Source organism: Pseudophryne corroboree, chromosome 6, assembly GCF_028390025.1.
Source record: "Pseudophryne corroboree isolate aPseCor3 chromosome 6, aPseCor3.hap2, whole genome shotgun sequence".
Taxonomy (NCBI): Eukaryota; Metazoa; Chordata; class Amphibia; order Anura; family Myobatrachidae; genus Pseudophryne; species Pseudophryne corroboree.
In genome coordinates this window covers 78185627-78212042 of record NC_086449.1, presented here as the reverse complement: position 1 = coordinate 78212042, position 26416 = coordinate 78185627, and the positions used below count along the sequence as shown (strand labels likewise).

General features: G+C 46.8%; 1 protein-coding gene across 7 annotated transcripts in view; it reads left to right on the top strand.

Annotated features, from left to right (window-relative positions):
• The window catches only part of NFIX (nuclear factor I X), a 185716-nt gene that overhangs the window by 115385 nt on the left and 43915 nt on the right, over positions 1 to 26416 (top strand). For all 7 annotated transcript variants that reach the window (XM_063931254.1, XM_063931257.1, XM_063931251.1 and 4 more), the window contains 2 exons: positions 23033 to 23095; positions 26329 to 26403. In XM_063931254.1, coding sequence (XP_063787324.1) covers positions 23033 to 23095; positions 26329 to 26403 — 138 coding nt within the window. The remainder of the gene's footprint in view (positions 1 to 23032; positions 23096 to 26328; positions 26404 to 26416) is intronic.

Here is a 26416-nt window from a genome sequence, read left to right as displayed (position 1 = left end):
CTCCATAATGACAAGTTTAAAAAAAAATTACAATATTTTAATGATGTAGTTTACAAATGATAACATTCACTTTTTGATTTTAAAATGATTTTTTTTACATTAATTTTAAAAGTGCATTTAAAAAAAGCATAATGCAGCATTTTGCTTCCAGCTGGAATACTGTCACGTAAAGATTCTGACGGTTATGATCAAATCGTTTGTACGGGTAATTTTATGTAATTAGTCGCATCGTTGGTAAATTCGTTGCCACGCCGACCTTCCACTTGTTTTCTCTAAATAATGGACATTTAAGACGGGTTTGTTGTGGAAAATATGGAGAATACTGTCTGGTGTCAGACAGGAGTCGTGCGGCTGGCTCCAACGCTATTAAGAATCCAATGGCCTCAAAGTGAAAAATGTTCCCAAAAATGCCTCGCTGGTGTGTTAGTGGATGAGGCAGTTGTCGGCAGAGGCTGAGGTACTGGAAAATACATTCCTTTGTATGTGTAGTATTATTTTCTGGGGATTAAAGTGACTGAAGGCGGTAACACCTGGAACTGACATCCCACAAACACAATGTGAGCCCATTGTGTTGTATTGTGTACGATGTAGTTGTACTTTACACGGATTATGCCACTTTGCATCATTTGGCCGAGTTCATCATCCTGGCCTGAATTACATTTGAAACAATATCATTTTTTTGTTACTCTTACTGTAACTGGACAACGCCATGAGTGAATCATTATGATTGTGGGTTGCTGATACACTTAAGGCCTCATGACCTCAACTTTTGAACGATCATCTCCAAATGGTTTTATTGCGGTCTGTATTATAATAACAATCCATGTATTATGAATCAGTAGTGGTTGTCAGAGGGCACGATCTGGGTCCTTCCTCTATTACCCTCTGCAGCAATATATTTGAGCATAGTACTGTCTATAACAAGTTTTAGTAAACGGACAGCAATAGTGATACTAAGTATAACGTATTACCCAATAGCGAATAAGTGAGAAGCATCAAAACAGAACTATGACACTCCTTTATATTTCTTGTTATATTACAGTTGATTCTTTATTTCACTCCTATTAAAGTAATGTTAGTTGTGTCTTTGATGATTAGATGAGTGTCACATAAAAATGTTATCAAAACACTAGCGCCCCACTCAGGAACCTCCGGGTGGGGCAACTTCCAGTTTCCCAGTGACACATTTCCCGCCCTGTGGTCACCGGTACCTTTCACTGTTTCCTGTGTAGGTGGAGGGTCCATGCTGTCTCATTAATAAAACTCTTCTATTTATGTCATCATCAGCACCCACATCCTGTTTAATCCCATGGAAGGTGCCTGATTGTATGTTTACGCCCTGTAAATCAATATAAAACGACAAGCTGCTCTCCTGCCGCGGTCGGATTGCAACTCCCAGCATGTTGTCCGTGCGGCTAGGTTCCTTAGCCTGTAGCTGGAAGTCTGCCCCTTCTGGCATTAGCACTGACGGGAGGGAGCGTGTACCAGCTGCGAGATGGGTAGGGTGTGCACGGGGAAGGAACATATGAATCTCGTTTAATTAATTATCTGAAAATAGCAATTTGATACTTGTCACCCACTTATTAGTAGAAAGACGATTCAGGAGGGTGCACAGTCTCTCAGCATGTGTGTGTGTGTGTGTGTGTGTGTGCGTGTGTGTCAGGCCAGTCTGCATATCAGCAAGGTGCGTATGATTGGCCTTGCGGTGTGGGCTTTGCGGCACTGGCTTATTTATAATGGGTGCAGTGTTTGCGGTGCACATGGGCCCCCCGGGGATCCAGGGGGTGGCCCACACCGCACACCCTGCACCCATTAATAGAAATACTTACCCTCCGGAGTCCTGCGGCACAGCAGCAATGCTGCCGAAATCACTGGGAAAATGTGGCGGAGCCTTTTTCCCGGTGTTTCGTGCATGCGCAGTAGGTAAATCACTGTGAAAATGGCGGCCGCACCATTCTCCCGGAGATCTGCGCATGCGCTGTAGACTTTGGGACAGCACTAGGGTCCCTAGGGGACCCTAGCGCCCAGAGTCTACACAGTGCTGCCGGCTAGAGAGGAGGGGGCCCAGCCGGAGCCTGCACACTGGTCTCCTCCTCTTTAGAAACGCCCCTGGCTTGCGGATACTGTATATTTCTGCATGTCGGAGTGGGTTAGAAGTATACCCAACTAGAAAGGACGATTTTGCTTTTCTGCAGAACTATGTTGCGCTGTGGCGGAGGAGCTCATTTACACGTGCGTGCAGATTTAAAGTAGAGAGAAAAGTGTCTGCCCAATGATAAATTACGGTGTTAAAGTAAAGCTGTGCATTATTTGTGTGCTACAGCCAAAAGCAGCCTGTATTTTCAAAAGCAAAAATTGCACTGCACCTCTTGCATAGAAACATGGGCCCTCATTCCGAGTTGTTCGCTCGTTCTTTTTCATCGCATCGCAGTGAAAATCCGCTTAGTACGCATGCGCAAAGTTCGCACTGCGACTGCGCCAAGTAACTTTACTATGAAGAAAGTATTTTTACTCACGGCTTTTTCTTCGCTCCGGCGATCGTAATGTGATTGACAGGAAATGGGTGTTACTGGGCGGAAACACGGCGTTTCAGGGGCGTGTGGCTGAAAACGCTACCGTTTCCGGAAAAAACGCAGGAGTGGCCGGGGAAACGGTGGGAGTGCCTGGGCGAACGCTGGGTGTGTTTGTGACGTCAACCAGGAACGACAAGCACTGAACTGATCGCACAGGCAGAGTAAGTCTGGAGCTACTCTGAAACTGCTAAGTAGTTAGTAATCGCAATATTGCGAATACATCGGTCGCAATTTTAAGAAGCTAAGATTCACTCCCAGTAGGCGGCGGCTTAGCGTGAGCAACTCTGCTAAATTCGCCTTGCGACCGACCAACTCGGAATGAGGGCCATGGTTTGTGTAGGTGCAAATTTGATTTTGAATGGATTCGCTAAGGTCATGTTTGTGTACTAATTATAATGTGTCTGAAAGCATTAGTAGCTGTACCTGCTATCTGTGATAACATGAATAGTTTTGGAGGCATTTGCTGTCACTGCTACTACCTGTACTGTTTGTGACCACGAGGAACACTATCAAAGGCCCTCCAACAAAGGGGGTCATTCCGAGTTGATCGCTCGCTAGCTACTTTTAGCAGCCGTGCAAACGCATAGTCGCCGCCCACGGGGGAGAGTATTTTCGCTTTGCAGGAATGCGAACGCATGTGCAGCAGAGCGGCTGCAAACACATTTTGTGCAAAACAAGACCAGCCCTGTAGTTACTTATCCTGTGCGATGATTGCTGCGACGAGTGACACGGTAATGACGTCAGACACCCTCCCTGCAAACGCCTGGACACGCCTGCGTTTTTCCAAACACTCCCAGAAAACGGTCAGTTGACACCCATACACGCCCTCTTCCTGTCAATCTCCTTGCGATCGGCTGTGCGAATGGAATCTTCGCTAGATCCAGTGCACAGCAGCGATGCGCTTTGTGCCCGTATGATGCGCGTGCGCATTGCAGCGCATACGCATGTGCAGTTTTGCCGTTTTTTTACCTGATCGCTGCGCTGCGAAAATCGGCAGCGAGCGATCAACTCGGAATGACCCCCAGGACCCTTTCACATAATACAAAAATGATCTGCACCCCACACCGTAGAGTAACCTGAGCTGAATTGATTACTTCATGAGAATCGGCATTAGTTAGTTTATCCAGCACTGGAGTCCGGGAGCATATGATGTTATACTGAACAAGAGGGGTCATTATAGAGGGCTGGCTACTTCCAGCAAATTGGCCGTGTTTAGGAACAGTGGAAATGCAGGCTGTCAGATGAAGCTATCGGAGCCAGTTTTCCCAGCATTGTTTGGCTTCAGCTGGCTTCTGGAGGGCAGAATAATATTTCAGATGGGACAGGGATCGCATCATTCTCCAACAGACGAGATATCCTAACCAAAATATATTTTCGGAGTGCACAGTGCTCACAACTACACAGTGGATGTCTCCCTCACTATCAAAACAATAAAACTATGAGTTTCAAACTTTATTGCACCGCTGGGGTTAAAATTAAATATTTGATTAAATAAGCGTTAAAGTTCTTTCAAACTTGAAATATTTTTCTTGCACTACCTTGTCTTTGTGTGTAAATAAATCACTACTAGCTGCGGAAGTTACGGCTGTTACTTATGCATGGATCTGCATACTGTAGGATTACAATGTACTTTATTGTAATTATGGGTCTGCTGTACTCTGCTTCCCTCTGCTGTCTGCAAGTAAAACTGCATGTTGCAGAGTTACATTCCCACACGCTGTTCCCATAGATTTGCATTAATATCCATACGGATACATTTCAGAAACTACCAAACTGTACATACATCTGCTTATAGTATCATATTGTAGGACAGAATTAGACAAATTTCATGGAAGCTGCTACTGTTACAGCCGGGGACGTAGATTTCACGGAGACAAGAGAATGAGAGAACAAGAGAAGTAGTCCCTGTCTTCTTGTGTTTGGGGCTCCCAAATTATAGACTCTACTAAGCTATGGGCAGCACTGCATATCATTGTGCTGATGTGTAAACAGAACCTGTGATTGACAGAGAGCAGTCGCTTAGCTATAGTGACACAGAGGAGAGAGACATACGGGGTGAGAAAGAGAGGAAATAGACAGTGAGAATAGTAAGGTAGAGACAGAGATGAGAGACTGAGGCAAAGAGATAAAGTAGACAATGAGAAAAGTAAGACAAAGACAGGGAGGAGAGAGATAGTGAGGAGAGTAAGTCAGATACAGGGAGGAGAGACAACAGAGTACGGCAGGTACAGAGGGGAGAGACAGCAGAGTACGGTAGGTACAGAGGGGAGAGACAGCAGAGTACGGCAGGTACAGAGGGGAGAGACAGCAGAGTACGGTAGGTACAGAGGGGAGAGACAGCAGAGTACGGCAGGTACAGAGGGGAGAGACAGCGGCAGGTACAGAGGGGAGAGACATCAGAGTACGGCAGATACGGAGGGGAGAGACAGCAGAGTATGGTAGGTACAGAGAGGAGAGACAGAAGAGTACGGCAGGTACAGAGGGAAGAGACAGAAGAGTACGGCAGGTACAGAGGGGAAAGACAGAAGAGTATGGCAGGTACGGAGAGGAGAGACATCAGAGTACGGCAGATACGGAGGGGAGAGGCAACAAGGTATGGCAGGCACAGAGGGGAGAGACAGAAGAGTAAGGCAGGTACGGAGAGGAGAGACATCAGAGTACGGCAGATACGGAGGGGAGAGACAGAAGAGTACGGCAGGTACGGAGGGGAGAGACAGCAGAGTACGGCAGGTACAGAGAGGAAAGACAGCAGAGTACGGCAGGTACAGAGGGGAGAGACAGCAGAGTACGGCAGGTACAGAGGGGAGAGACAGAAGAGTATGGCAGGTACAGAGGGGAGAGACAGAAGAGTATGGCAGGTACAGAGGGGAGAGACAGAAGAGTACGGCAGGTACAGAGGGGAGAGACAGCAGAGTACGGGAGGTACAGAGAGGAAAGACAGTAGAGTACGGTAGGTACAGAGGGGAGAGACAGCAGAGTATGGCAGGTACGGAGGGGAGAGACAGCAGAGTATGGCAGGTACGGAGGGGAGAGACAGAAGAGTACGGCAGGTACAGAGAGGAGAGACAGAAGAGTACGGCAGGTACAGAGAGGAGAGACATCAGAGTATGGCAGGTACGGAGGGGAGAGACAGCAGAGTATGGCAGGTACGGAGGGGAGAGACAGCAGAGTACAGCAGGTACAGAGAGAAGAGACAGTAGAGTACGGCAGATACAGAGAGGAGAGACAGCAGAGTACAGCAGAGACGGAGGGGAGAGACAGCAGAGTACGGTAGGTACAGAGAGGAGAGACAGAAGAGTACGGCAGGTACAGAGGGGAGAGACAGCAGAGTACGGCAGGTACAGAGAGGAGAGACAGCAGAGTACGGCAGGTACAAAGGGGAGAGACATCAGAGTACGGCAGATACGGAGGGGAGAGACAGCAGAGTACGGTAGGTACAGAGAGGAGAGACAGAAGAGTACGGCAGGTACAGAGGGGAGAGACAGAAGAGTACGGCAGGTACAGAGGGGAGAGACAGAAGAGTACGGCAGGTACAGAGGGGAAAGACAGAAGAGTACGGCAGGTACGGAGAGGAGAGACATCAGAGTACGGCAGATACGGAGGGGAGAGGCAACAGAGTATGGCAGGTACAGAGGGGAGAGACAGAAAAGTATGGCAGGTACGGAGAGGAGAGACATCAGAGTACGGCAGATACGGAGAGGAGAGACATCAGAGTACGGCAGATACGGAGGGGAGAGACAGAAGAGTACGGCAGGTACAGAGGGGAGAGACAGCAGAGTACGGCAGGTACGGAGGGGAGAGACAGCAGAGTATGGCAGGTACAGAGAGTAAAGACAGCAGAGTACGGCAGGTACAGAGGGGAGAGACTGCAGAGTACGGCAGGTACAGAGGGGAGAGACAGAAGAGTATGGCAGGTACAGAGGGGAGAGACAGAAGAGTATGGCAGGTACAGAGGGGAGAGACAGAAGAGTACGGCAGGTACGGAGGGGAGAGACAGCAGAGTACGGGAGGTACAGAGAGGAAAGACAGTAGAGTACAGTAGGTACGGAGGGGAGAGACAGCAGAGTATGGCAGGTACGGAGGGGAGAGACAGCAGAGTATGGCAGGTACGGAGGGGAGAGACAGAAGAGTACGGCAGGTACAGAGAGGAGAGACAGAAGAGTACGGCAGGTACAGAGAGGAGAGACATCAGAGTATGGCAGGTACGGAGGGGAGAGACAGCAGAGTATGGCAGGTACGGAGGGGAGATACAGCAGAGTACAGCAGGTACAGAGAGAAGAGACAGTAGAGTACGGCAGGTACAGAGAGGAGAGACAGCAGTGTACAGCAAATACGGAGGGGAGAGACAGCAGAATACGACAAGTACAGAGATGAGAGACAGGAGAGCACAGCAGGTACAGAGAGGTGAGACAGCAGAATACGACAAGTACAGAGGAGAGAGATAGCAGAGTACGGCAGGTACAGAAGAGGTGAGACAGCAGAATACGACAAGTACAGAGGAGAGAGACAGCAGAGTACGGCAGGTACAGAGAGGAGAGACAGCAGAGTATGGCGTGTACAGACAGGAGAGACAGCAGAGTACGGCAGGTACAGAGAGGAGACAGCAGAGTACGGCAGGTACAGAGAGGAGAGACAGCAATGTACGGCAGGTACAGAAGGGAGAGACAGCAGAGTACGGCAGGTACAGAGAGGCGAGACAGCAGAGTACGGCAGGTACAGAGAGGAGGGACAGCAGAGTACGGGAGGTACAGAGGGGAGAGACAGCAGAGTACGGCAGGTACAGAGAGGCGAGACAGCAGAGTACGGGAGGTACAGAGAGGAGAGACAGCAGAGTATGGCGTGTACAGAGAGGAGAGACAGCAGAGTACGGCAGGTACAGAGAGGAGAGACAGCAGAGTACGGCAGGTACAGAGGGGAGAGACAGCAGAGTACGGCAGGTACAGAGAAGAGACAGCAGAGTACGGCAGGTACAGAGAGGTGAGACAGCAGAGTACGGCAGGTACAGAGAGGAGGGACAGCAGAGTACGGCAGGTACAGAGGGGAGAGACAGCAGAGTACGGTAGGTACAGAGAGGAGAGACAGCAGAGTACGGCAGGTACAGAGAGGAGAGACAGCAGAGTACGGCAGGTACAGAGAGGAGAGACAGCAGAGTACGGCAGGTACAGAGGGGAAAGACAGCAGAGTACGGCAGGCACAGAGGGGAGAGACAGCAGAGTACGGTAGGTACAGAGAGGAGAGACATCAGAGTACGGCAGGTACAGAGAGGAGAGACAGCAGAGTACGGCAGGTACAGAGGGGAAGACAGCAGAGTATGGTAGGTACAGAGAGGAGAGACAGCAGAGTACAGCAGGTACAGAGAGGAGAGACAGCAGAGTATAGCAGGTATAGAGGGGAGAGACAGCAGAGTACGGCAGGTACAGAGAGGAGAGACAGCAGAGTACGGCAGGTACAGAGAGGAGTGACATAAGAGTACGGCAGGTACAGAGGGGAGAGACAGCAGAGTACGGCAGGTACAGAGGGGAGAGACAGCAGAGTACGGCAGGTACAGAGAGGCGAGACAGCAGAATACGGGAGGTACAGAGAGGAGAGACAGCAGAGTATGGCGTGTACAGAGAGGAGAGACAGCAGAGTACAGCAGGTACAGAGAGGAGAGACAGCAGAGTACAGCAGGTACAGAGGGGAGAGACAGCAGAGTACGGCAGGTACAGAGAAGAGACAGCAGAGTACGGCAGGTACAGAGAGGTGAGACAGCAGAGTACAGCAGGTAAGGAGAGAAGAGACAGCAGAGTACGGCAGGTACAGAGAGGAGAGACAGCAGAGTACGGCAGGTACAGAGAGGAGGGACAGCAGAGTACGGCAGGTACAGAGGGGAGAGACAGCAGAGTACGGTAGGTACAGAGAGGAGAGACAGCAGAGTACGGCAGGTACAGAGAGGAGAGACAGCAGAGTACGGCAGATACAGAGGGGAGAGACAGCAGAGTACGGCAGGTACAGAGGGGAGAGACAGCAGAGTACGGTAGGTACAGAGAGGAGAGACAGCAGAGTACGGCAGGTACAGAGAGGAGAGACAGCAGAGTACGGCAGGTACAGAGAGGAGAGACAGCAGAGTACGGCAGGTACAGAGGGGAGAGACAGCAGAGTACGGTAGGTACAGAGAGGAGAGACAGCAGAGTACGGTAGGTACAGAGAGGAGAGACAGCAGAGTATGGCGTGTACAGAGAGGAGAGACAGCAGAGTACGGCAGGTACAGAGAGGAGAGACAGCAGAGTATATCAGGTATAGAGGGGAGAGACAGCAGAGTACGGCAGGTACAGAGAGGAGAGACAGCAGAGTACGGCAGGTACAGAGAGGAGTGACATAAGAGTACGGCAGGTACAGAGGGGAGAGACAGCAGAGTATGGCAGGTACAGAGAGGAGAGACAGCAGAGTACAGCAGGTACAGAGAGGAGAGACAGCAGAGTACGGTAGGTACAGAGAGGAGAGACAGCAGAGTATGGCGTGTACAGAGAGGAGAGACAGCAGAGTACGGCAGGTACAGAGAGGAGAGACAGCAGAGTACAGCAGGTACAGAGAGGAGAGACAGCAGAGTACGGTAGGTACAGAGAGGAGAGACAGCAGAGTACAGCAGGTACTTAGAGGAGAGACAGCAGAGTACGGTAGGTACAGAGAGGAGAGACAGCAGAGTATGGCAGGTACAGAGAGGAGAGACAGCAGAGTATGGCGTGTACAGAGAGGAGAGACAGCAGAGTACGGCAGGTACAGAGAGGAGAGACAGCAGAGTACGGCAGGTACTTAGAGGAGAGACAGCAGAGTACGGTAGGTACAGAGAGGAGAGACAGCAGAGTATGGCGTGTACAGAGAGGAGAGACAGCAGAGTACGGTAGGTACAGAGAGGAGAGACAGCAGAGTATGGCGTGTACAGAGAGGAGAGACAGCAGAGTACGGCAGGTACAGAGGGGAGAGACAGCAGAGTACGGGAGGTACACAGAGGAGAGACAGCAGAGTACGGTGGGTACAGAGGGCAGAGACAGCAGAGTACGGCAGATACAGAAGGGAGACACAGCAGAGTACGGCCGGTACAGAGGGGATAGACAGAAGAGTACGGCAGGTAGAGAGAGGAGAGACAGCAGAGTATGGCAGGTACAGAAAGGAGAGACAGAAGAGTATGGCAGATACACTGGCATATTCAATTATCCGCAGGGTTTATCTTGTGTCTAATTGTCAGGTAATTACCGCGCGACGGGGGAAAAGCTATTCAATTAAATAGCCTTCTCTTCTGAGCCTAAAATTGGGTATTATCTTGCAGAAACTCACTGAATCCACGTAAACTGTGGAATCAATGGGTTTTCCTTGTGCATGAATCCACAATTTTACCTTTTTCTTGCTGACTTTTAATTGCAGCTGCGGAAGTGATGAGGAAAAGTACACCCTCTGTGATTCCCCGCTAACTGAATCGCACTACACCCTGTAATTAGCTGTGGCTAATTGAATATGCCTGATGAAGAGGAGAGACAGATGATTGTGACAGATACAGAGAGGAGAGAGGTAGTGAGAAGAATGAGGAAGAGACAGAGAGGAGAGACACAAGGGCCCATTTACCAAACAGTATATGCGGGAATGCTAGTCACAAATACTATGAATCCCCCGAATGTATGAAGGAGGGATTGCGGCAGGTGTCTCAGATTCCTGCCACGATTCCCCCATTACCGCCCGCAGTCTTCCCTCCATTGCTACCCGCAGTCTGCCCGATGTTTCAATATCGGGAATGCGAAGCATATCCAATATTGACCCCCACAGCTACCGCAAACTCTCCTGACTGCGGTAGCCCATTGTAGCCTATGTGTTACACATTGTGGGAAGAAGTTCCGGCAGTGTTCCCTGGGAACCCTCCGCCTGATATGCCTCAGTGCATCGCGGTCGCATATTACGGGCATGCACAGGACCCCCGGCCACCCGCAGAGCACATCGCAAAGATGGGCTCCGTCCTGTGGGTGGTGGGTGATACATTTACCTGAAAGGATCGCATATTGCAATGCGATCATGGGTGGTAAGATCCTGCCTAGATCGCATTCAATATGTGATCCTTGATAAATGGGCCCATAAATGAGAAATGTAACACAGAGACAGACAGAGAGATATTGAGGAGAGCATAGTACAAAGAGGATTGAGAGACAATGGTGGTCATTCCGAGTTGATCGCTAGCTGCATTTGTTCGCAGCGCAGCGATCAGGCTAAAAAACTGCAGTTCTGCGCATGTGTATGCGGCGCAATGCGCACGCGCGACGTACGGGCACAACGAACGATGTAGTTTTGCACAGGGTCTAGCGATGCATTTCAGTTGCACTGGTTGCCGCAGAGTGATTGACATGAAGTGGGCGGTTCTGGGTGGCAACTGACCGTTTTCAGGGAGTGTTCGGAAAAAAACGCAGGTGTGCCAGGGAAAACGCAGGCGTGACTGGGCAAACACTGAGCGGGTGTGTGACGTCAAATTCGGAACTGAATAGTCTGAAGTGATCGCAAGCGCTGAGTAGGTTTTGAGCTACTCTGAAACTGCACAAAAAAGTTTTGCAGGCGCTCTGCGATAAAAACGTTCGCACTTCTGCTAAGCTAAAATACACTCCCAGTGGGCGGCGGCATAGCGTTTGCATGGCTGCTAAAAACTGCTAGCGAGCGATCAACTCGGAATGACCCCCCTATGAGGAGAGTACAACAGAAACATCTCAGTGCTGTCCTCTCTCACATATCAGTGCTGTCTCGCTCTGACATCTCAGTGCTGTCCTCTCTCACATATCAGCACTGTCTCTCTCTAACATATCAGTGCTCTCCTCTCTAACATATCAGTGCTCTCCTCTCTCACATATCAGTGCTGTCCTCTCTCACATATCAGTGCTGTCCTCTCTCACATATCAGTGCTGTCCTCTCTCACATATCAGCACTGTCTCTCTCTAACATATCAGTGCTCTCCTCTCTCACATATCAGTGCTGTCTCTCTCTGACATATCAGTGCTGTCCTCTCTGAAATATCAGCACTGTCTCTCTCTAACATATCAGTGCTCTCCTCTCTGAAATATCAGTGCTGTCCTCTCTCAAATATCAGCACTGTCTCTCTCTAACATATCAGAGCTCTCTTCTCTGACATCTCAGCGCTCTCCTCCCTCACTCTGCCTCAGTCACAAAGGGTTAAAGTAAATGAATGTTGGCTTTTTGCCAAACAGATGCAGAACTGGATGTAGCCCAACACTTGACATTCACTGCATTTTATTTATACCCGTCTCCGCGTCACCACCAGGGAATACTCAGTATCACTATTCAATATATTAACTGTCATTCAGCTACAAGGAACAGTCCTTGTTGGTCTGTGGAGCTTACACTCTAGTGACCATAGGACATATGCTGTTATAATACCAAATTTGATTTGTTTGAAATCCCCCCCCTCCCCCCAATAAATATCTTGTACTGCTGAGCTGACGCTCTAACTGGGAGAACCTAGAATAATAGAACTTGACACAAACACACTCATACACACACACAATACAGTGAAATAAATTATAATACACATAGGAAGATCACAGAAAATCTGTCACACACAGCTTACACTCTAATGAAAAATACACAACACAGAAAGAAGCGATTTTTTTAAATCTGTTCTCATCATTCTCTCAATTCATTTATCAGATCTGGGGGCACAGGCCAGGAATGGGGATAGTGTTGGGCAGGGGGGCACAGCTGCAGCCCAGATTTCCTCGGTGAAAGGAGCATCAGGTGCAGAACTTACCTCCCCTTCCACCAAGCCTTGCCAACATGGCCATCTGTGGGTAGCTTATGAGCCCAATGCTTTCTGATCTGCATTTGCAATGCATCCTGGGCCCTGTAGTCTACATCAGTGTAATCCTGGACTATTATTTGATGTGTTTCTTAATTTGAATCGATTTTCCCTTTTTATTAACAATATACAGCAACACATCTATTACAAACGTAAAATATTTTCTTGACTGTACCTGTAATGGTGCCATATTATTCTAGATTCCCTCTAGCACGTGAGCTAAAATGGATCCTGTACTTGTACAAGTGGACCTTATCATTTTCTATTTTCGGTGCAGCTGCTCTGCTATTCCGAGGGCTGAACCAATCTATTCACTGGTGTTTCCTAGGATCCAGTGACCTCATTGAGGAATGAGACACTTCGTGCATTATCTGGGCATCACCAATGAACTTCTGCAGATTACACTTAAATATTGGATATAGCAATTAGAGATGAGCGGGTTCGGTTTCTTTGAATCCGAACCCGCACGAACTTCACTTTTTTTTTCACGGGTCCGAGCGACTCGGATCTTCCCGCCTTGCTCGGTTAACCCGAGCGCGCCCGAACGTCATCATGACGCTGTCGGATTCTCGCGAGACTCGGATTCTATATAAGGAGCCGCGCGTCGCCGCCATTTTCACACGTGCATTGAGATTGATAGGGAGAGGACGTGGCTGGCGTCCTCTCCATTTAGATTAGATTTAGAAGAGAGAGAGAGAGAGAGATTGCTGTGATACTGTAGATTAGAAGAGAGTGCAGACAGAGTTTAGTGACTGACGACCACAGTGACCAGTGACCACCAGAGACAGTGCAGTTGTTTGTTTTATTTAATATATCCGTTCTCTGCCTGAAAAAAACGATACACAGTCACACAGTGACTCAGTCTGTGTGCACTGCTCAGCCCAGTGTGCTGCACATCAATGTATTGTATATAAAGCTTATAATTGTGGGGGAGACTGGGGAGCACTGCAGGTTGTTATAGCAGGAGCCAGGAGTACATGATAAATAATATTATATTAAAATTAAACAGTGCACACTTTTGCTGCAGGAGTGCCACTGCCAGTGTGACTAGTGGTGACCAGTGCCTGACCACCAGTATATTAGTAGTATTGTATACTATCTCTTTATCAACCAGTCTATATTAGCAGCAGACACAGTACAGTGCGGTAGTTCACGGCTGTGGCTACCTCTGTGTCGGCACTCGGCAGGCAGTCCGTCCATCCATAATTGTATTATAATATATACCACCTAACCGTGGTTTTTTTTTCATTCTTTATACCGTCGTCATACTAGTTGTTACGAGTATACTACTATCTCTTTATCAACCAGTGTACAGTGCGGTAGTTCACGGCTGTGGCTACCTCTGTGTCGGCACTCGGCAGGCAGTCCGTCCAACCATAATTGTATTATATACCACCTAACCGTGGTTTTTTTTTCATTCTTTATACCGTCATCATACTAGTTGTTACGAGTATACTACTATCTCTTTATCAACCAGTGTACAGTGCGGTAGTTCACGGCTGTGGCTACCTCTGTGTCGGCACTCGGCAGGCAGTCCGTCCATCCATAATTGTATTATAATATATACCACCTAACCGTGGTTTTTTTTTCATTCTTTATACCGTCGTCATACTAGTTGTTACGAGTATACTACTATCTCTTTATCAACCAGTGTACAGTGCGGTAGTTCACGGCTGTGGCTACCTCTGTGTCGGCACTCGGCAGGCAGTCCGTCCAACCAACCATAATTGTATTATAATATATACCACCTAACCGTGGTTTTTTTTTCATTCTTTATACCGTCGTCATACTAGTTGTTACGAGTATACTACTATCTCTTTATCAACCAGTGTACAGTGCGGTAGTTCACGGCTGTGGCTACCTCTGTGTCGGCACTCGGCAGGCAGTCCGTCCAACCATAATTGTATTATATACCACCTAACCGTGGTTTTTTTTTCATTCTTTATACCGTCGTCATACTAGTTGTTACGAGTATACTACTATCTCTTTATCAACCAGTGTACAGTGCGGTAGTTCACGGCTGTGGCTACCTCTGTGTCGGCACTCGGCAGGCAGTCCGTCCAACCATAATTGTATTATAATATATACCACCTAACCGTGGTTTTTTTTTCATTCTTTATACCGTCGTCATACTAGTTGTTACGAGTATACTACTATCTCTTTATCAACCAGTGTACAGTGCGGTAGTTCACGGCTGTGGCTACCTCTGTGTCGGCACTCGGCAGGCAGTCCGTCCATCCATAATTGTATTATAATATATACCACCTAACCGTGGTTTTTTTTTCATTCTTTATACCGTCGTCATACTAGTTGTTACGAGTATACTACTATCTCTTTATCAACCAGTGTACAGTGCGGTAGTTCACGGCTGTGGCTACCTCTGTGTCGGCACTCGGCAGGCAGTCCGTCCAACCATAATTGTATTATAATATATACCACCTAACCGTGGTTTTTTTTTCATTCTTTATACCGTCGTCATACTAGTTGTTACGAGTATACTACTATCTCTTTATCAACCAGTGTACAGTGCGGTAGTTCACGGCTGTGGCTACCTCTGTGTCGGCACTCGGCAGGCAGTCCGTCCAACCATAATTGTATTATAATATATACCACCTAACCGTGGTTTTTTTTTCATTCTTTATACCGTCGTCATACTAGTTGTTACGAGTATACTACTATCTCTTTATCAACCAGTGTACAGTGCGGTAGTTCACGGCTGTGGCTACCTCTGTGTCGGCACTCGGCAGGCAGTCCGTCCATCCATAATTGTATTATATACCACCTAACCGTGGTTTTTTTATACCACCTAACCGTGGCAGTCCGTCCATAATTGTATACTAGTATCCAATCCATCCATCTCCATTGTTTACCTGAGGTGCCTTTTAGTTCTGCCTATAAAATATGGAGAACAAAAAAGTTGAGGTTCCAAAATTAGGGAAAGATCAAGATCCACTTCCACCTCGTGCTGAAGCTGCTGCCACTAGTCATGGCCGAGACGATGAAATGCCAGCAACGTCGTCTGCCAAGGCCGATGCCCAATGTCATAGTACAGAGCATGTCAAATCCAAAACACCAAATATCAGAAAAAAAAGGACTCCAAAACCTAAAATAAAATTGTCGGAGGAGAAGCGTAAACTTGCCAATATGCCATTTACCACACGGAGTGGCAAGGAACGGCTGAGGCCCTGGCCTATGTTCATGGCTAGTGGTTCAGCTTCACATGAGGATGGAAGCACTCAGCCTCTCGCTAGAAAACTGAAAAGACTCAAGCTGGCAAAAGCACCGCAAAGAACTGTGCGTTCTTTGAAATCCCAAATCCACAAGGAGAGTCCAATTGTGTCGGTTGCGATGCCTGACCTTCCCAACACTGGACGTGAAGAGCATGCGCCTTCCACCATTTGCACGCCCCCTGCAAGTGCTGGAAGGAGCACCCGCAGTCCAGTTCCTGATAGTCAGATTGAAGATGTCAGTGTTGAAGTACACCAGGATGAGGAGGATATGGGTGTTGCTGGCGCTGGGGAGGAAATTGACCAGGAGGATTCTGATGGTGAGGTGGTTTGTTTAAGTCAGGCACCCGGGGAGACACCTGTTGTCCGTGGGAGGAATATGGCCGTTGACATGCCAGGTGAAAATACCAAAAAAATCAGCTCTTCGGTGTGGAGGTATTTCACCAGAAATGCGGACAACAGGTGTCAAGCCGTGTGTTCCCTTTGTCAAGCTGTAATAAGTAGGGGTAAGGACGTTAACCACCTCGGAACATCCTCCCTTATACGTCACCTGCAGCGCATTCATAATAAGTCAGTGACAAGTTCAAAAACTTTGGGTGACAGCGGAAGCAGTCCACTGACCAGTAAATCCCTTCCTCTTGTAACCAAGCTCACGCAAACCACCCCACCAACTCCCTCAGTGTCAATTTCCTCCTTCCCCAGGAATGCCAATAGTCCTGCAGGCCATGTCACTGGCAAGTCTGACGAGTCCTCTCCTGCCTGGGATTCCTCCGATGCATCCTTGCGTGTAACGCCTACTGCTGCTGGCGCTGCTGTTGTTGCCGCTGGGAGTCGATGGTCATCCCAGAGGGGAAGTCGTAAGCCCACTTGTACTACTTCCAGTAAGCAATTGACTGTTCAACAGTCCTTTGCGAGGAAGATGAAATATCACAGCAGTCATCCTACTGCAAAGCGGATAACTGAGGCCTTGGCATCCTGGGTGGTGAGAAACGTGGTTCCGGTATCCATCATTACTGCAGAGCCAACTAGAGACTTGTTGGAGGTACTGTGTCCCCGGTACCAAATACCATCTAGGTTCCATTTCTCTAGGCAGGCGATACCGAAAATGTACACAGACCTCAGAAAAAGAGTCACCAGTGTCCTAAAAAATGCAGCTGTACCCAATGTCCACTTAACCACGGACATGTGGACAAGTGGAGCAGGGCAGGGTCAGGACTATATGACTATGACAGCCCACTGGGTAGATGTATGGACTCCCGCCGCAAGAACAGCAGCGGCGGCACCAGTAGCAGCATCTCGCAAACGCCAACTCTTTCCTAGGCAGGCTACGCTTTGTATCACCGCTTTCCAGAATACGCACACAGCTGAAAACCTCTTACGGCAACTGAGGAAGATCATCGCGGAATGGCTTACCCCAATTGGACTCTCCTGTGGATTTGTGGCATCGGACAACGCCAGCAATATTGTGTGTGCATTAAATCTGGGCCAATTCCAGCACGTCCCATGTTTTGCACATACCTTGAATTTGGTGGTGCAGAATTTTTTAAAAAACGACAGGGGCGTGCAAGAGATGCTGTCGGTGGCCAGAAGAATTGCGGGACACTTTCGGCGTACAGGCACCACGTACAGAAAACTGGAGCACCACCAAAAACTACTGAACCTGCCCTGCCATCATCTGAAGCAAGAAGTGGTAACGAGGTGGAATTCAACCCTCTATATGCTTCAGAGGTTGGAGGAGCAGCAAAAGGCCATTCAAGCCTATACAATTGAGCACGATATAGTAGGTGGAATGCACCTGTCTCAAGTGCAGTGGAGAATGATTTCAACGTTGTGCAAGGTTCTGATGCCCTTTGAACTTGCCACACGTGAAGTCAGTTCAGACACTGCCAGCCTGAGTCAGGTCATTCCCCTCATCAGGCTTTTGCAGAAGAAGCTGGAGGCATTGAAGGAGGAGCTAACACGGAGCGATTCCGCTAGGCATGTGGGACTTGTGGATGCAGCCCTTAATTCGCTTAACAAGGATTCACGGGTGGTCAATCTGTTGAAATCAGAGCACTACATTTTGGTCACCGTGCTCGATCCTAGATTTAAAGCCTACCTTGGATCTCTCTTTCCGGCAGACACAGGTCTGCTGGGGTTGAAAGACCTGCTGGTGACAAAATTGTCAAGTCAAGCGGAACGCGACCTGTCAACATCTCCTCCTTCACATTCTCCCGCAACTGGGGGTGCGAGGAAAAGGCTCAGAATTCCGAGCCCACCCGCTGGCGGTGATGCAGGGCAGTCTGGAGCGACTGCTGATGCTGACATCTGGTCCGGACTGAAGGACCTGACAACGATTACGGACATGTCGTCTACTGTCACTGCATATGATTCTCTCAACATTGATAGAATGGTGGAGGATTATATGAGTGACCGCATCCAAGTAGGCACGTCACACAGTCCGTACTTATACTGGCAGGAAAAAGAGGCAATTTGGAGGCCCTTGCACAAACTGGCTTTATTCTACCTAAGTTGCCCTCCCACAAGTGTGTACTCCGAAAGAGTGTTTAGTGCCGCCGCTCACCTTGTCAGCAATCGGCGTACGAGGTTACATCCAGAAAATGTGGAGAAGATGATGTTCATTAAAATGAATTATAATCAATTCCTCCGCGGAGACATTGACCAGCAGCAATTGCCTCCACAAAGTACACAGGGAGCTGAGATGGTGGATTCCAGTGGGGACGAATTGATAATCTGTGAGGAGGGGGATGTACACGGTGATATATCGGAGGGTGAAGATGAGGTGGACATCTTGCCTCTGTAGAGCCAGTTTGTGCAAGGAGAGATTAATTGCTTCTTTTTTGGGGGGGGTCCAAACCAACCCGTCATATCAGTCACAGTCGTGTGGCAGACCCTGTCACTGAAATGATGGGTTGGTTAAAGTGTGCATGTCCTGTTTTGTTTATACAACATAAGGGTGGGTGGGAGGGCCCAAGGATAATTCCATCTTGCACCTCTTTTTTCTTTTCTTTTTCTTTGCATCATGTGCTGATTGGGGAGGGTTTTTTGGAAGGGACATCCTGCGTGACACTGCAGTGCCACTCCTAGATGGGCCCGGTGTTTGTGTCGGCCACTAGGGTCGCTAATCTTACTCACACAGCTACCTCATTGCGCCTCTTTTTTTCTTTGCGTCATGTGCTGTTTGGGGAGGGTTTTTTGGAAGGGACATCCTGCGTGACACTGCAGTGCCACTCCTAGATGTGCCCGGTGTTTGTGTCGGCCACTAGGGTCGCTAATCTTACTCACACAGCTACCTCATTGCGCCTCTTTTTTTCTTTGCGTCATGTGCTGTTTGGGGAGGGTTTTTTGGAAGGGACATCCTGCGTGACACTGCAGTGCCACTCCTAGATGTGCCCGGTGTTTGTGTCGGCCACTAGGGTCGCTAATCTTACTCACACAGTCAGCTACCTCATTGCGCCTCTTTTTTTCTTTGCGTCATGTGCTGTTTGGGGAGGGTTTTTTGGAAGGGCCATCCTGCGTGACACTGCAGTGCCACTCCTAGATGGGCCCGGTGTTTGTGTCGGCCACTAGGGTCGCTAATCTTACTCACACAGCTACCTCATTGCGCCTCTTTTTTTCTTTGCGTCATGTGCTGTTTGGGGAGGGTTTTTTGGAAGGGACATCCTGCGTGACACTGCAGTGCCACTCCTAGATGGGCCCGGTGTTTGTGTCGGCCACTAGGGTCGCTTATCTTACTCACACAGCGACCTCGGTGCAAATTTTAGGACTAAAAATAATATTGTGAGGTGTGAGGTATTCAGAATAGACTGAAAATGAGTGTAAATTATGGTTTTTGAGGTTAATAATACTTTGGGATCAAAATGACCCCCAAATTCTATGATTTAAGCTGTTTTTTAGTGTTTTTGGAAAAAAACACCCGAATCCAAAACACACCCGAATCCGACAAAAATAATTCGGTGAGGTTTTGCCAAAACGCGTTCGAACCCAAAACACGGCCGCGGAACCGAACCCAAAACCAAAACACAAAACCCGAAAAATTTCAGGCGCTCATCTCTAATAGCAATTCCAGTGGTCACTTGATGTTTACTCACAGTTGACGTCACTGTGACTTCCCTGATTGACTACTTCTGCCTTTCTGCTAGACTGCATTTAGGTTAGAGACAGAGGCAAATCACAGGAAGATAAGGAGACAGATACAGGATGTGCCAGGAATTAAGGACTTCCTTTATGAAAAGGGAAACTATACATTATTTCCTGATTTTTTTGTAAATTAACCTCTTGCATGTAAAGCCGGGTAGTGGGTACACACTGGGTGACCTCCCCTAGTTATCAATCAGTGCTATATCGCTGATTGCTAATTAAGGGAGATTGCCAGTGCATACATACTGAAAGATATCGATGTACGATATCGTTCAGTGATGTCATCCTCCCGCACTCCCAGAAACACGCAGCTCGACAGTATAGTTAACATTGAGCTGCATGTTCGGTAGATCATGCATGAACGAGAACGGCCCGTGGGTGCGCACATCGTTCATCCATACACACTGGACAATATGAACGACAGATCTTGTAAAAAAAGATTGTTATTGTTCATATCATCCTGTGTTGTCGCCCAGTGTGTGAGGGGCATAAGTTCAGTACAGTTCTTCCAATACAACCAACATGATGATTCACCATCATACAACAAGAAAAGGTATTGACAGACTAGACATCTGTATATCAAAGGTAGGCAGTTGATGGCTTTCCAGCTGTTGTGGAACTACAGAGAACAGACTGCCCTGACTGAGAACTCTGAAATTTAGACTAACCCACTGTGCTTAATGCATACTTGCCTATTCTCCAGAGAAACAGCGGGAGGCTCACGTTTTTTGGGGTAGACCCCCGCAAACCCGGAAGTGTAGGCAGGTCTCCCATATCCTGCTCGCATCCTAGTGATGTGGGCAGGATGGAGAGATACTCTCCCGTGTTTGTGGGTCCGTGGAGTGGCGATTTAAGCGCAGCGTTTTCTGGTTGTAGGGGTGGGGCTTGCTGATGTCACAGCCCGGCTCCGCCCCCTGAAGTCTCCTGTAGCTTCTCCTCTCCGGGCTTCTCCCAGAGAGGAGAAATTCAAAGTAGGCAAGTATGGCTTAATGCCATCTTCTATAGTTTATTACTTCAGACATATTGTAAAAAAAAGTTACGTCACCAGTTAAAAATTAAGATGCACTGAATTTAGGGTTTCATCAGAGGGTTTTTCAAATCAATATTCTGCCCATGAGTTCCAATTATTTCCAACCCCAAGATGGTGCAGCAGTGTCACCTCTTCCAGGCATTAGAATTTATGCTCAGCTAGGTTACCTTAATGTAAATATGCACATTTTTATTCAAATGTGACAGAAGCTTTTGTTGCGAGATTCGGTGGAATCCTCTAATCTATGTTTATGGTAAATCCATAATAAATATATGCCAACATTCCAGAATTATAGGGCTAAGTTTATTTATTGATGTATACAATGATGGCATTGCTGTCCTCTTGTCTTCTGTTCCCATTCACTCTGTATGTGTGCCAGCTCAGGGGCGTTCAGTATACTGGGGGGGTTAGATAATCCGCAGTGTGTGAGGGGCAGCCCCTGGCTGTGATTTATCAGCTGTAGCCACTGATAAGATGATGGAGGAGACCTAGAGGCTCGTCAGCCCTTTGGGGCTTCGGGGGAGGGAGGTAGTGCAGGATGAGACTGGCACAGGGACAGTGTGTGAGGGAGACGGGAATAAAGGACCCATGGCTGCCAGCAATTTCCCACTGTGACATGCACTTAGAAAGCGACAGTGATGAGATGGATATATAGGCTGAAGATCACAATAAGTTAGAGAAGAGCAGGTTACCACTATGTGTGCTCATTTTACTGCAGGACTTATTGCGTTCCTCATCTACTGTACGTCCTAAGTCGCAAAACAACACAATATGGAAGCATCAGTTGTTCATAGATGGAGAGGCAGCAACAAAAAAACACAATCCAAATTATATAGTTGCCATCCAATAGCCTCTATCACATGGAAGGGGTAAGAATGGAGAAGCATTTCACTGAGCGGGATAAAGGCGGTGAATGAAGTAAACAACCCTGTAGACACAGTGTAGGCAGCCACCTAGTGACCCACAAGATGGCTGCCTGCTGTAAGTAAAAGATATTGGGACAGATGTATTAAGCCTGGAGAAGTGATAAAGCAGTGATAAGTGCAAGGTGATAATGCACCAGCCAATCGGCTCCAAAATGTAAATGTACAGTTATGAGTTGATTGGCTGGTGCATTATCGCCTTGCACTTATCTCTACTTTATCCCTTCTCCAGGCTTAATACATCTGCCCCTGTGTGTTTTATTCACAGCCCAGTAACCTGAAAATAAACAATTAGAAAAAAAGATGGTCCGGGATGTAATGGAAGTTTGGCCGCCGTGCAGGGTGCCGGCCGAGCTCTGACTGTTTTTTTAAAGGGGCAATCATGTACAAATTTAAACCATGGCTTGTACATGATTGCTCCTTTAAAAAAAACCTGAGTGCAGCCGGCATACCACACGGCGGCAGAACTTGGACTTCGTCACATCCCGTCCGTGGTGTTTCCTTCAGTACTGTCATTAGAAATGAACAGCACACTATACACTTTTCAATGGCTGTCAGTGAATGAGCTACTTCATATTAGCCTATAAATGTGTTTATCAGTGAGAAAGGACACCAGCTCATTTGTCATTATACATTTATAATATAACTACGCTGTTCTAATTGTCCACCTGGGTTTATACAGATATGCTTGGTTTCTTTTTAACTGTATATCCCTAATCTCGCTTCTCCTTGTTGTTGTTTTTTTTTTGTCCTGGGGACCGACAGCCAGCTCTAAAATGGCTGCCAAGTTTTAAAATGGCTGCCAGCAATTCACAACAGCTCTGTGATATTTTCATCTACAGTGCGGCCCCTTCTCAGATGAACGAGAAAATAATAAAAAGAGTGTGTTATCAACAGTTGAAAGTACCCTTAAGTGAGCTGAAAGAGAAACAGATAAACAAATGAGTGCAATAAATGAGAAAGCAGGGAGGGCGGACAAAAAAAAGCAAAAAATCTTTCTCCTAGTGAGTATGCTGGCGTAATAGAATGTTTCCAGAGCCAGATGGGAAATCTCCGCCTTTGTACCAAAATTAAAAAACGAAAAGTAATAGAAGTATAGAACACGATAGGCGACTGAAGGTTTTACATATACAGTTTATATATATATAATATATATATATATATATATATATATATATACATACATACAGTACATGTGTGTGTTTATGTGTAGGTATGACACATATATTGTAGGGAACATAGCACTAAATATCAGATGCTATCATAATTTATGTTGCTGAATAAAGATAATTAATTCTGCTCTTGTTTCCACGCAGATTCCGGGCAGTCAGATAATGCAAACCAGCAGACAGAGGTGGACATAAAGCCACCACCAAATGGTGAGTATTACCGTACCATACAATATACAACACCTGGACTCACTGTTACACGAGCCACATAGCTGCCGACTGATATTTACTATAAGAAGAATCCATTTTAAGGCGCTAGAAACAATGGGGGTAATTCCAAGTTGATCGCAGCAGGATTTTTGTTAGCAATTGGGCAAAACCATGTGCACTGCAGGGGAGGCAGATATAACATGTGCAGAGAGAGTTAGATTTGGGTGTGGTGTGTTCAATCTGCAATCTAATTTGCAGTGTAAAAATAAAGCAGCCAGTATTTACCCTGCGCAGAAACAATATAACCCACCCAAATCTAACTCTTTCTGTACATGTTATATCTGGCCTCCCCTGCAGTGCACATGGTTTTGCCCAATTGCTATCAAAAATCCTGCTGCGATCAACTTGGAATTACCCCCAATCTGTCCTTCCACAAAGATCTGCGTTCCAGATCCAGACACCAGAAATAAGACAAAACCATGTTGTACTGTAAATGCATAAGGGGATTTACTAGACTGTGTAGAGATTTAGGGGTCTATTTACTAAGCCTTGGATGGAGATAAAGTCAACAGAGATAAAATCCCAGCCAATCGGCTTCTAACTGCCACGTCACAGGCTGTGTTTGAAAAATGACAGTTAGGAGGTGATTGGATGGTGCTTAATCTCTGTCCACTTTATCTCCATCCAAGGATTAGTAAATAGACCCCATAAATAAAAATAATAGACATCACAATATAACATTATACAGGGTTAGGCAAAACCCCTCCCACGGATTTTAAAGGTTAACAAGAAAGGCATGGTAAACGCTATTCAGAATGTTAGTGCATAACCTAACCTAAAGGTGCACTGAATACAGGTTCCTTTCAGTTAGTTATGAATATGATAGTGTCCAGATTGTGGCCTTCATTTATGATACTCGTCAGGTAATTTCCGGCGTTATTGCTGCAATTTCTTGCCAAAGCTCACTATCATTTGCCGGGCTACGTTAACATGCAGAATTTCCGTTACTGGTCAGAAAACATTCCTCATCAGCTTCAGGAAAAGCCTCTACACAGCCAACGGGGGCCACCTGAAAGCTGAGGTCTACAAACATAGACCAAGAACCATTAATGAACTATAGGCTGCCATACGCCAAGAAATGACCATATCATATTTAAAAGCAATTGAAAATAAACTGTATTCCAATTCCATACACTTTTAGATTATGGACTATCATTTTGAATCCCATGCCTTTTTTGTTAACCATTAAAATTTGGGAGGTTCTATCTATCTATCTATCTATCTATCTATCTATCTATCTATCTATCTATCTATTAATAAAGGACAGGAAACAAGCGCCTAACAGTGTAGTATTTTAGACCATGTGATTGTGCTTGAATAATTATGCGTGTACCAGATAGATAGATAGATAGATAGACAGACAGACAGACAGACAGACAGACAGACAGACAGACAGACAGATAGATAGATAGATAGATAGATAGATAGATAGATAGATAGATAGATAGATAGATAGATAGATAGATAGATATAGGAAAATGGCTGGCACTCGTGAGATGAAAAATGAAGACAGAGACTCAAGTGTCAAGTATATTTGTGAGAGAGAATAACAGTATCTCTAATTCAGATCCTTTTCTTCCGGTCGGAAACCATGTTTTCTCTTTAGCTGTGAATAATTGGGTCATCCACTGATGAAGTTCCCCTGATGGTGCAATTTTGAATAAACTGCTGAGAATGCTAGTTAAAAAGCGGGACACAGTATGTTTCATTAACATACTGTAGTGTGTGATCCATAAGACACGCCCCTTAAAATTAAAACAATATATGTGTGTGTGTGTGTGGGGGGGGTACATTTATTGTACGCACATAAGTAAAACACACACACACACACACACACACACACACACACACACACACACACACACACACACACACACTGAAAAGCAGAATAGTAGACCACAGTTCAATGACTAAAAATCATTTTAAAAATTCAAGTGCCATATGAAGAAATGTCCTTATTCCAGTATCACAGCAAGACCAGACTTGGATTTGTATACAAGGCAGTGGAGGTCGGTGTCCTGATGTGTTTCGTCCACAAAGGACTTTTTCTGTGTTTTGGTTGCAAAACTCTTTTTTATATATTGTTTTATGTATAAGGGGAACTTCTTATGGAGCACACACTATATTAAGGAAACAAATAATGAATAAATTGCCATTAGCTATCGATGGTCGATGGCCATCACTACCTCCCAAATCTGACCAATTTCAGCTGAAGATGGCCGGAGTGATATGAAATACAGGGGTAAATGTATAAAGCAGTGATAAGAGTGGAGAAGTGAGCCAATGGAGAAATTGCCCATGGCAACCAATCAGCATTGAAGTAACATTTATAATTTGCATACTATAAAATAATACAGAGCAGCTGATTGGTTGCCATGGGCAACTTCTCCACTGGCTCACTTCTTATCACTGCTTCATACATTTACCCCACAGTCTACGAGAAAGAGAGTATCGGCTAGCAGTAGGATGCTTACATAATACATCCCTCAGGTTCTGTTTTGCAAATGTAATCACAGTCATAAAGAAGTCCGTGTAGATGGAGGGCTCCATTCAGTAAAAAAAATTGGGCTGTTTGAAGCTGAGACCCTGGATCACATCCCAGTGTCAGCTGCTTGTAATCTTGCCCAATATCACTTTGTATCTGTGTGTCCAATCAGCGCAGAAAGCCTCATTGTACAGGGAAACTGTGCCTGCACAAATCCTTTATACGACACTGCATGCAAGTCATATGCACCATACAGAAACAGCACAATACTGCTCACAACATGGGAGTCCTTTGTCTAGACTGGGTGTTTGGGCTGCTCTATTGAAGGAGACCTGTGCTTCTATTCTCAGCCATGGCACATGAAGGGATTCTGCACAACACTACACCGTGGCGGCATCAATTGTAGCTTCTCATTCCCACCTTAGTTTTAGTGGGTAGACACCTGTTATAGAGCTAGATCATTCATTAGGATCCTGTCTAGGGCACAGTGGGCACTGAGCGGCCTGGGATACAGGAATCCATTTATATATGTTCCCTTTGGACCAATGAAAGTAGTCCCCAACCCAGTATGTTGTCTAGGACTCCATGAGAGTTTTGCCCACCTCCTAAGTCATCATATTTGAATTAGGCATTCTCATCCACCACTCATGTGATTCTTCTTTATATATGTCTGTCTGTTTCCCTGCAGGACACCTCACCTTCCAGGATTGCTTCGTCACCTCGGGAGTGTGGAATGTCACTGAGCTCGTCCGAGTGTCCCAGAGTGAGTATGAGCC